This window comes from Penicillium alfredii (genome assembly GCF_028826965.1).
Source record: "Penicillium alfredii strain IBT 34128 chromosome Unknown utg000005l_segment0_segment0, whole genome shotgun sequence".
NCBI classification, from domain to species: Eukaryota; Fungi; Ascomycota; class Eurotiomycetes; order Eurotiales; family Aspergillaceae; genus Penicillium; species Penicillium alfredii.
The window spans coordinates 3315463-3327006 of NW_026622702.1; the positions used below are offsets into that span (position 1 = coordinate 3315463).

Genomic DNA, 11544 nt, shown 5'->3' on the forward strand with positions numbered 1-11544 from the left:
CCTTAGTAAGCGAGATGTTGAGAGCTTCGGTGAATGCTATTCGGACCGGGTTAGTATCTATCATGCAGACCTACCAGACCCTATCAAGGAACGCCACCTAGGGGACTTCACTAGCCAGCGAAGGCCTATCTTAGTGGCGACCTCTGCTATCGGGGCAGGGTTCGACTTCGCCAATATTGGCCTCGTGATCCACTTTGGTGGGAGCTGGTCGATATCCGATTTCATGCAGGGGACTGGCCGGTTGGCACGCAGCCCTCAATCTATAGGGTATTCCTATATCCTACTCGATGATAGGGGGACCCTCCCTACCAATTCTAACCCTACTAGCGAATTAGGGGGTATTCATGAATATATTCGGGAGGGTCTTTGTCGACGACGGGTTCTGCATAAGCACTTCAACAATCGTGTGATGAATGCCTGCGAATCACCTGATTTAGCATGTGATCTTTGCATCAAAAGGGAAAAGGAGATGACTGAGCAGAGTCGAACGGCTAGGCAATATCAGCGAATTACCCAATCGAACTACCAAGAGCTCCTCGATATGATTGGTTTTTGGCTTGATCAGGGTATTTGCCTGATTCATTTCATTCAGCAACGAGGTAAGTCGATATTCTATTCTATATATATAGTATATATAGTATATATGTATACTAGATAGATCTATTCTCTATCTTGATATATATATATATATATATATTATAAATATATATATTATAAATATATACTAATATATTCTATTTTTATATAGCATTCGCCTTTGGATTTCGTCCAAATTGCCCCGATTCCGATTCCGACTGGCGCACCCACTCGACTATCCGATGCAGCGAATATACGACTTACCAAGAACGAACCAATTTTATCAGAAAATGGCTTGTTTTTAGGGATGATAGTTGTTGTTTCACCTGTTTTCTCCCTACCAAGGTATGTCAGCCGAATAAGGTCAATAATCGTTGCCTAGCCCAGGGCTTATTAGTTGCCTTTTTTCGCCTTATCTGGGAGGAGCAAAGCCTATTCGCTAGCGAGGTTAGTGAGGTATGGCAGGATCTAGGGGTCCCCGACGATGCGAGGCCTGCCCGAATGGCCAATCACCTCTTAAAATGGAAGTGGGGGATTATTGATACCGAGGTAACCCTAGGGGTTTGGGTGTTTTGGGAGTTTCATCGGAAGGTTTATTCTATTACCAGCGAGGGTCTACCGGCAGAGAGTCGGGTCTAGTATAGATCCGTTTTCTACCTTTTTTTTAGTTTTGATTGATATTTTGATTGATATTTTGATTGATATTTTTAATATAGTAGATTAGTAATATAGTAGATTAATAATATAATAGATTAATATAAATAGGTTTTGATAGAAGATATTGATTCTCTAGACCGAGAGGATTATTTTGATATAGGGATAAGGTCTTGAGGGTCTATATTGGTAGAGATATGAACCCTTCTTCCTTGATATCATGATATACCCGGGGCTATACCGGGAGCGTATACCGGGAGCGAGGCGTTCCGGGGGTTAAATAGGGTAGTGTGATAGATTACCGGCGTTGATTTCAGGGGCGGTATACCGGTAGCTATACCGGGAGCGAGATATACTAGGCGTCGCCTTTCTTTGTTAGGGGGTAAAGTTGATAGATTAGTGATCGAAGGTATATGATCACTATATATTTAGGATGCCTACGGCCTATATATACTAAATCTAGAGTAAAATTAGAGATATTCTAATCTACTTAACTTTCGATCGATTTCTAATAGTAGATCTATTTTTCTAGAATATTTTTCTAGTATTTTACTTAGATTCTCTAGAATAGAAGGAGGATTTTGATAATTCGTCGGCCTCGATACTTTATAAAATCAAAATATTAAAAATTGAGAAAGATTTTTATATTATATTTAGATTCTCTACGTCAAGAGTATTATTTTGATATAGCTATAAGCTATAGGGGTAATATAGATCCAAAGATATAGGGCTTTCTATTTTCGGTAAGATCTATACCGGGAGCTATACCTAAGGGATATACCGGGAATAAGGTACTCTAGGGGTAATATAATAGATTACCGGGGTTAAGTTAGGGTAGGAGGCCTAGAGCTATACCGGTAGCGATACCGGGGGGAAGGTAGTCCGGGCGTAGTAGATGTTTGCTAAGGGGTAAAGTCGGTAGATTAGTGATATAAGGTATATGATTACTATATATTATTGATGCCTAAGGCCTATATATACTAAATATATAGTAAAATCGTCGATATTCTCATATATTAAAGTATCGATATATTCTATCTATTCTATCTATTTTTGTAGAATATTTTCTACGAAGGGTTATACCCGGAGGGGACCCTAAGCGTAGGATATTCCAGGGGTTAAAATCAGCGAGGATCTCCTATTTAGTAGTAATCTAGGGGTAGTATACTCGAAGCTCTACTACAAGAGCTATATGTTACGAACCAAGCCACCTCACTCGCGCCAACAGGGGTACAAGAGGAAACCAGAGCCAACCAACCCCGCGGTGATGATGCAGGACAACAAGGGTATAAGTCACGTGACAATATACCACGATCCATCGCCAAGGAATGGTATATCGGATGGTATATCAATGGGACTACTACATGCCTGCATGCAGTATACCACAAACGAGGGCGTGGAATACTGGGCAAGGGATATATAAGGACAGTCTTTACCACATGTATTTAGTTCTTCGTGATCAATCCCATCATTGTTACTTGGAACCACCCTTTGGTACTTCACAGTTCGAACATAGCGACAACCCTCCAACGGTCTTGGGAGCTTACTTAGTGATCCTCGATCCCTAAGTGACTGACTTGACCGGCGCTCTAACTGGCACACCTTGCAAGCACCCTAGAGACCCGAGCCCATAGAAGGCCCCCGAGGCATTGGTACGGTTGCGGATACGCTTGAGGCCTGCAGTACTCCTAGAGAAGTATCACCTTTGCGGACGTTACTCACCGTGACCAGTTAGCAGTTCGTAACACATTGATCACCCTGTCATCGAACCGTGAAGTCCAAGCATCATGGCGTCGCACGGCAGTAACAACAAGGGCAAGGCGATCGAGCCTCTGCCACCGAAAACGCAAACACGACACACCGACTTGGATTCGGACGATGAAGATGAGAAACGAGTCAGGGCACTGGAAGAACAGATTCACACCCTGATCAGCCAGCTCAACACCTTTAGCAGCAAGCATGACCACGACATTGGAGACCTTCGAGACTCAGTCGAGCAAAGTGCAGCCCAAATCGCCGCCTCCGCACCAGCATCTTCCGTGGGAATCAAGTTACCCAAAGCAGAGAGCTTCGACGGTACTCGATCTAAGCTTCGAGGGTTCCTCACCCAGATGGATATGCACCTTGACATGAACAGAGGAAGGCTAGTCAACGACGCCGCAAAAGTCATCTTTGTGTCATCATACCTACGAGGACAAGCATGGGATTGGTTGGAACCGTACATTCGAGAATACTATGAAAAGGCTCCAGACGCCTGGTCTGCCATGGCCCAGGGCATCTTTTCGCGATACAGCAGCTTCCGACAATTGCTTGAACGAACCTTCGGCGATATCGACGCGAAAGCAACGGCTGAACGGAAACTTGCACGAACTCGACAAACCACCTCCGCAACAGCCTACGTTGCCGAGTTCATGGCACACGCCGCAATCCTAGGATGGGACGACTACGCTTTGATTCCACCATTCTATGGGGGGCTGAAATCACACATCAAGGACGAAATCGCTCGAATCGGACGACCTACCACCATGAATGAATTCGTCGACACTGTTGTACGAATCGATAACCGCTTCTACGACCGACAGCGAGAAGAAAGCGAACTTAAACAATGGCGCCGTAACCCAGGACGAGGAAACGGCGGACGATTCCAACAAAGACGGAACTTTGGGAGAAGGGACAACGACCCCTACGGACCCAAACCAATGGAACTCGATGCAGCAAGGCTGCCTACCGAAGAACAGAAACGACGCAAAAACAACAACCTGTGCTTCAACTGTGGTAAGCCAGGACACCGAATCAAGGACTGCCGAAGCAAGAGGCAGGAGAAACCCCAACAATTGAACGCGACCCAAGAACGAAGAGGTGCGTACGACACTACTGGCACCGAGAAACCAGAACAAGGGAAGCCTCAACGGCTCTACGCGACGCAGGAGCGCGACTGGGAAGGCCCCATGATTGTGGATGGGAGCAAGCCACCAGGACTGTATCGGGATGAGCGAATGCTCTCCGAAACAGACGACGAAGAATTCCCAGAGATCGACTATGAAATCATCGAAAACTCGCCGCAGATGTACGCGAAGGATCATGCCGCGGAACTGACACAAAACAACGAGGTCTATATGGACGACCTAGTCCTTAGGACGCCCGCGCAAGCTGGTAGCGCGGAGGAACACTTTGAGCGCTTCAAGCAAGGCTCAGAAGATATTGAGAGTCAAGGATGGACCCAGTACGGTCCCTGGAACACCATCGACTCCCAGGAATTGTCGGACGATTCCCAGGAGTGGGGCACAGGTATCCTGAGGACACCAATTGAAATCCCAGGAACGCCGGAGATCCCAGAAACTCCACCCACACTCCCAGAAACGGAAGAGACGATCCTGGAAACGCCTCAGGAAAACCCCAGGAACAGAGAAACCTCGAGTGACGAGACAAAAGGCCAACAGGATGAGTCGGCTCGGGAAGAGCTATCCCAGGACCAACCAACCTGTCCATGTGAGCATCCACGATGCGCGTGTCGAGGATACGCACGACACCCGAAACATGACATCAGGGCGGTTGTAGGATGCTACGACGACAATTGCATGCTCCACTACCCAGGGAAACTCAACCTTGGAGTTGAGCCGAGACCTTTGCGATGGGAAAAACGACCCCAGTGGAAGCCCGAATACACAGGAACATGGCACGGCAACAAGAAAATTGCACCCACACCACAACTCGCAGCAACACAGTGGGGGGCACATATGAAAGTCTTCGTCAACGTCGCATACAAGAATATGCGAGCGATGATCGACTCAGGAGCCAGCGGAAACTTCATGAGCCCACAGTGCTGTCAGGAATATACAATCCAGCGGCGACGAAAAGAGGAGCTCTTACCTCTTACTGGACTCAATGGAGAACCACTCAGCACGGGAATTACGCACGAAACAGGGGACCTGCCGATGGTTTTGGGAAATCATTTTGAAACAATCAACTTCAACATCACCAACCTCGGGCAGTACGACGTCGTGCTAGGAGTTCCGTGGTTACGAAGACATAACCCAGCTATCGATTGGCAGAAAGGACTCATTGTCTTCAACCGATGTGAATGCCGACAAACCAGTGAGACATGGACCGGGAACAGATACAGACCAGCACAGGGACCTAGTCAAGGGGTGACAGGTGGCCCTCGAGGCCCTCACGAAGGCAAACTTAAGAGGAGCACTCGGCCCAGAGGCGGGGCACAGTACAAGGCAACGGAAGCCAGTACCATCGTCAACACCGAGCAACGACCGGATATGACAGACGACGAGCTAAGGGAGTACGTGATGGTTGAACACGGCTCCACAGCCCTCTGTGCAACAGGGGAAGAAACACAGATTCCTGAGGAATACCAAGACTTCCAGGATGTGTTTACGCCACCAAAGGAGGGCACGCTACCAGAGCATGGCCCGTACGACCACGAGGTCAACCTCGAAGAAGGCAAGGAGCCTACATTCAGACCAATTTACCAGCTCTCACAGAAGGAATCGGAGACGCTGAAGGAATACATCGACACGAACCTGAGGAAAGGATACATTCGGAAATCCACCTCACCAGCAGGATATCCTATCCTATTCGTACCAAAGAAAGATGGAAGTCTTCGACTTTGTGTGGACTATCGACAATTAAATTCGATTACCATCAAAGATCGACATCCGTTACCACTGATTCACGAGATCCAAGACCGCATTCAAGGAGCCAAATACTTCACCAAGTACGACATCACTGAGGCTTACAATCGGCTCAGGATCAAGGAAGGCCATGAATGGAAGACAGCATTCAGGACCAAATTCGGACACTTCGAATATGTGGTTATGCCTTTTGGTCTTACCAACGCACCAGCATCGTTCCAGAGGTTCATCTTCACCGTTCTGGAAGAATACCTCGATGTTTTTGTTATCGCTTACTTGGATGATATCTTAGTATTCTCCAAGACCGAAGCAGAACATATTGAACACAACAAAAAGGTGCTGCAGAAGCTCAGAGAAGCCAAAGTCACTCTGAAGCTCAAGAAATGCGAATTCCACGTCCAGGAAACCAGCTTCCTTGGATACACCATCAGCCTCGACGGTCTAGGAATGGAAGAAGAAAAGGTCAAAAGCATTGTGGAATGGCCCACACCCAGAAACGTCAAGGACGTACAAAGCTTTCTTGGATTGGCAAATTACTATCGGAAACTAGTCCCGGGTTACTCGAAATACGCCGCCGGACTATACCGATTCACCAAGAAGGGAGAAACGTTCAACTGGGACGACAAAGCAGAAGAATCATTCCAAAAACTCAAGAGCTTGTTCGAGAAACGAACAGTCGTTGGAATCTTCGACTACGAAAAGCCAACCACGATGGAAACCGACGCGTCAGACTACGCCCTGGGAGCACAACTGACCCAGCCGGACGAAAACGGAAAGCCCAGACCAATCGCATTTTGGTCTAGGAAGATGATCCCCGCAGAACTCAATTACGACATCCACGACAAAGAACTGCTTGCTATAGTGTCAGCATTTCAAGTCTGGAGAGCGTACCTCGAAGGAGCAAAGCATACTGTGACGGTCAAGACGGACCACCACAACCTGACATTCTTCACCACCACGAAGAAACTCACTCGACGGCAAGCTAGATGGGCTGAAACCCTTGCACAATACGATTTTAAGATTGTTCACTGCAAAGGGACTGAAAACGCTGTCGCAGACGCACTCAGCAGACGACCTGACTATCAGATCGGCACAAAGGAAGCGGAGCCCGCTATCCTCACTACAAACGACCAAGGAGACATCGTCTACAACCGACAAATACTCGCAGCAACCAGCGAAATCGAAGACGACGGATGGCTAGACAAGGTCCGAAGAGCCACCGCCGAGGACGAATCAATGCAAGCAGTCCTCGGGAACGAACGTCACAACGGCACTACAAGCGACGACGGATTCGTCATCATCCATGGCTTGATCTATGTTCCACGATCGCTGCAGAACGAAGTCATCAAAAAACACCACGACTTCCCGACGCACGGACATATGGGAGTTGAAAAAACAATGGAACATATCTCACGCAACTACTACATCCCGAACATGCACCGAAAAGTAAGGGGGTACATCAAAAGTTGCGACACATGTCAACGGAACAAGCCATCACGACACCTTCCTTACGGGGAAATGCAGACAGCAGACACGCCAACGCGGCCATGGGAATGGATTACCATGGACTTTATCACGAAACTACCAGAATCAGAAGGTTGCGATATGATCATGGTCATTGTCGACCGACTCACAAAGTACGCATATATGGTTGCGACAAAAGAAAGCATCGACGCAAACCGAATGGCGAATATACTACTTCGCTACGTTTTCGGAAACCATGGAGTACCCGACAAGATCACATCGGACCGAGACAAACTGTTCACATCCAATATGTGGCAATCATTTGCGGACCAAATGGGTATTGAGCACAGACTCTCTACTGCATATCACCCGCAAACCAACGGACAGACAGAACGAGTCAACCAGACTCTGGAACAATACCTGAGACACCATGTGAACCACCAGCAAGACGATTGGGCAGGATTGTTACCAATTGCACAATTCGCTTACAACAACGCGATGCATGCAACGACGAAGGAATCGCCGTTCTTCGCGAACTATGGGTATAATCCCAAGTTAATCGGAGAACCCCGAAACGAGAGAACTGTGGCAGAATCCGCAAGACTACTGACCACCGGGATCAAGCAACTCCACATGCAAATGGCTCGAGACATCGAATTTCTGAACCTACGCATGAAAACGCACTACGACCAGCGCCACCGAGCCGGCCCTGATCTGAAAAAGGGGGAGAAGGTCTACCTCCTACGACGAAACATCAAAACCAAGCGACCGAGCGCGAAACTCGACCACCTGAAGTTGGGACCATTCGAAATTGAAGAACAAACAGGACCAGTCAATTTTCGCTTGAAACTACCAGAAAGCATGCGACGCATTCACCCAACGTTTCATATCTCGTTACTCGAACCCGCACCAGAAAACGCCGAACTCGCTACCAACGTGGAAATCGAAGAAGAAACCGAAAACGAATATGAAGTCGAAAAAGTTCTGGACAACAAACGCATCAGTGGCAAGCCTCACTACCTTGTCAAATGGAAGGGGTACGATACCTCTGAAAACACTTGGGAACCTATTGAGCACCTGACGGGTTGCTCTCAGCTGGTTCAACAGTTCCACCAGCGGATAGATCGAAATTCCCTTCGGCAATCGCAGCCTCGACACTCCAGAAGCCAGGAGGCATCTGATCCAGAGACTGAGTCATCCTCATCAGACTAGCGTCTCCCGACGTAGCAGCCAATTGACGAATCTCCTGCTGCTCCGCCAACCGATCAAAATCACGAAATTCCTCGGCGGTAGGGGGATCCTCTTCGTTTAACCGATCCAACGTCGTCTGATCGTGATCCAACATCCGACCACCACGTTCTTTGAGAAATTGTTGATGTTTTTGGAGGCGAAGGACCTTTGCCATCGCCTCATTCATCTTTTGCGAATGCTGAAGAAATTGCTTTTGGGCCTCCTCGAGATCGGACGCCAACTTTCGTTCATTTTGTTGCAGGTCATCCCACTCCTTATCTGTGTGGAAACTCCTCTCACAAGTGTGTCCACGACGAGCACAAGTCGAACACTTCTTACTCTTCACGAAAGGACTCATGATGCAACACTTTCCACGAATAAGACAATAATCGCACGGGAAATCCACGGGGCGACCAGTTCGTTCAATCCTATCACCCAAACGAGCGTTATCAGCGTACTTGTTACGCTTCGGTTTAACGGCAGTGCGGGGGGACATGACGGGACAACATTGTGGGAACTCACCTAGAGGGGACACCGAGAATTTAAGGACTTTTCGAGGACGAAAATCTGGAAGAGGGGGAGATGATGTTACGAACCAAGCCACCTCACTCGCGCCAACAGGGGTACAAGAGGAAACCAGAGCCAACCAACCCCGCGGTGATGATGCAGGACAACAAGGGTATAAGTCACGTGACAATATACCACGATCCATCGCCAAGGAATGGTATATCGGATGGTATATCAATGGGACTACTACATGCCTGCATGCAGTATACCACAAACGAGGGCGTGGAATACTGGGCAAGGGATATATAAGGACAGTCTTTACCACATGTATTTAGTTCTTCGTGATCAATCCCATCATTGTTACTTGGAACCACCCTTTGGTACTTCACAGTTCGAACATAGCGACAACCCTCCAACGGTCTTGGGAGCTTACTTAGTGATCCTCGATCCCTAAGTGACTGACTTGACCGGCGCTCTAACTGGCACACCTTGCAAGCACCCTAGAGACCCGAGCCCATAGAAGGCCCCCGAGGCATTGGTACGGTTGCGGATACGCTTGAGGCCTGCAGTACTCCTAGAGAAGTATCACCTTTGCGGACGTTACTCACCGTGACCAGTTAGCAGTTCGTAACACTATACCGGGGGCTTTCGAGTCTAGGGGTGATCTATTTCCTTCGGTGTATCACTAATTCGATTAGTAAGAGAATATCAACTTCTACTATATATTTTTGATCGAGAGATATCGTAGAATCTTTATATATCAGAAAAAATAGCGAAATTACCAAATATAGTTTTCGATTTTGGGCGTAGATCTATACTCCCAGCTATATATATATATCGTGGAGAGCCGAGGGAAAAATATATTTTGTAATTTTTTCAAAAGTGTTTTTATATATTTTAATATTGTAATATATATTAGATAGGTAAATTAGGAGAGATATATATATATATATAATAGAATTTATTATATTAATAGTAAGCGTAGCGAACCGCTATAGAATAGGGTAAAAAAGTAGTAAGTTAATAATATAGTAGATAATAATAAAATAAGAAAGAAAAGAAAAAAGAGAAATTATATTAAGTTTATTTTTTATGATTAGAAATAGGGGATAATAGGATAATTTTTTAGTAGTAAAATAAATTAATAGAAAATAGATATTAAGGGGTATAGTGGTTAGGGAGATATAGTGGTTAGGGAGATATAGTGGTTAGGGAGATATAGTGGTTAGGGAGTATATATTTAATAGTGATTAGGGGTTTAAGAGGTAATGATAATAGAAAGTAGAAAAAAGAGGATAATAAAAAAAGAGAATATATTATAGGATAGAGAGAGGGATATATATTAAGTAAAAAAGGAGATTTTATAATTAAATAAGTAGAGGATATAGAGAGAGAGATATATATAGAAATAGAAATAAGAATAGAAAAGATATAGATAGTAAAGGAGGATATAGAAGAGATAGATAGGGGTTAAAGAGTAGTAGTAGTAGTAATAGTTAGGAAATAGGGATTTAATAGTAATAAGGGTAGAGAGAGGGGTTAGGAGTAGTAATAGTAGTAGTTAGGGAATAATAGGAATAGTGTTTAGGGGGAATTATAGTAATAGGGGATAGGGTTAGGAATAGTAATAATAGGAGTAGTAGTAATAGAAGGAATAATAGTGATAGGGGATAGGGTTAGGAATAGTAATAATAGGGGTAGTAGTAATAGAAGGAATAATAGTAATAGTTTTTAGGGTTAGAAATAGTAGAAATAGGAAGGGTTAGTAGAAATAGGGAGAAGAATAGGAATTAGGAATAATAATTAGTAGTTAGTAGTAAGGAAGGGAATAAAAGGGTAAATAGAAGAGAGAGGAAGGAATAAAAGGGGTAGTAAGGTAATAAAGGTAAGGATAGATAGTAAGAGGGGTAGTAGTGGTTAGGGAGTAGTAGTGGTTGGGAGTAGGGGAGTAGGTGTTTGATAGTAGTAGTAGTGGTTGGGGGTAGGTGTTTGATAGTAGTGGTTAGGGAGTAGGTGTTTGATAGTAGTAGTGGTTAGGGAGTAGTAGTGATTGGGAGTAAGGGAGTAGGTGTTTAATAGTAGTAGTAGTGGTTGGGGGTAGGTGTTTGATAGTAGTAGTGGATAGTAGTAGTAGTGGTTGGGGGTAGGTGTTTGATAGTAGTGGTTAGGGAGTAGGTGTTTGATAGTAGTGGTTAGGGAGTAGGTGTTTGATAGTAGTAGTGGTTAGGGAGTAGTAGTGGTTGGGAGTAAGGGAGTAGGTGTTTAATAGTAGTAGTAGTGGTTGGGGGTAGGTGTTTGATAGTAGTAGTGGATAGTAGTAGTAGTGGTTGGGGGTAGGTGTTTGATAGTAGTAGTAGTGGTTAGGGGTAGGTGTTTAGGGTTTAGGGTTTAGGGTTTAGGGTTTAGGGTTTAGGGTTAGGGTTAGGGTTAGGGTTAGGGTTTAGGGTTAGGGTTTAGGGTTAGGGTT

At 45.6% G+C, this 11544-nt stretch overlaps 1 protein-coding gene across 1 annotated transcript; it reads left to right on the plus strand.

Moving 5' to 3' along the window:
• Window positions 1-3755: 3755 nt before the first annotated feature.
• On the plus strand, window positions 3756-4326 carry NUU61_004666 (C2HC-type zinc finger protein; the record flags this gene model as incomplete). The annotated part of the gene is given in 2 exon segments (XM_056655248.1): window positions 3756-4297; window positions 4308-4326. The coding sequence occupies 2 exon segments, from the start codon at window positions 3756-3758 to the stop codon at window positions 4324-4326; spliced, it is 561 nt and encodes a 186-aa protein (XP_056513275.1).
• Window positions 4327-11544: the final 7218 nt, after the last annotated feature.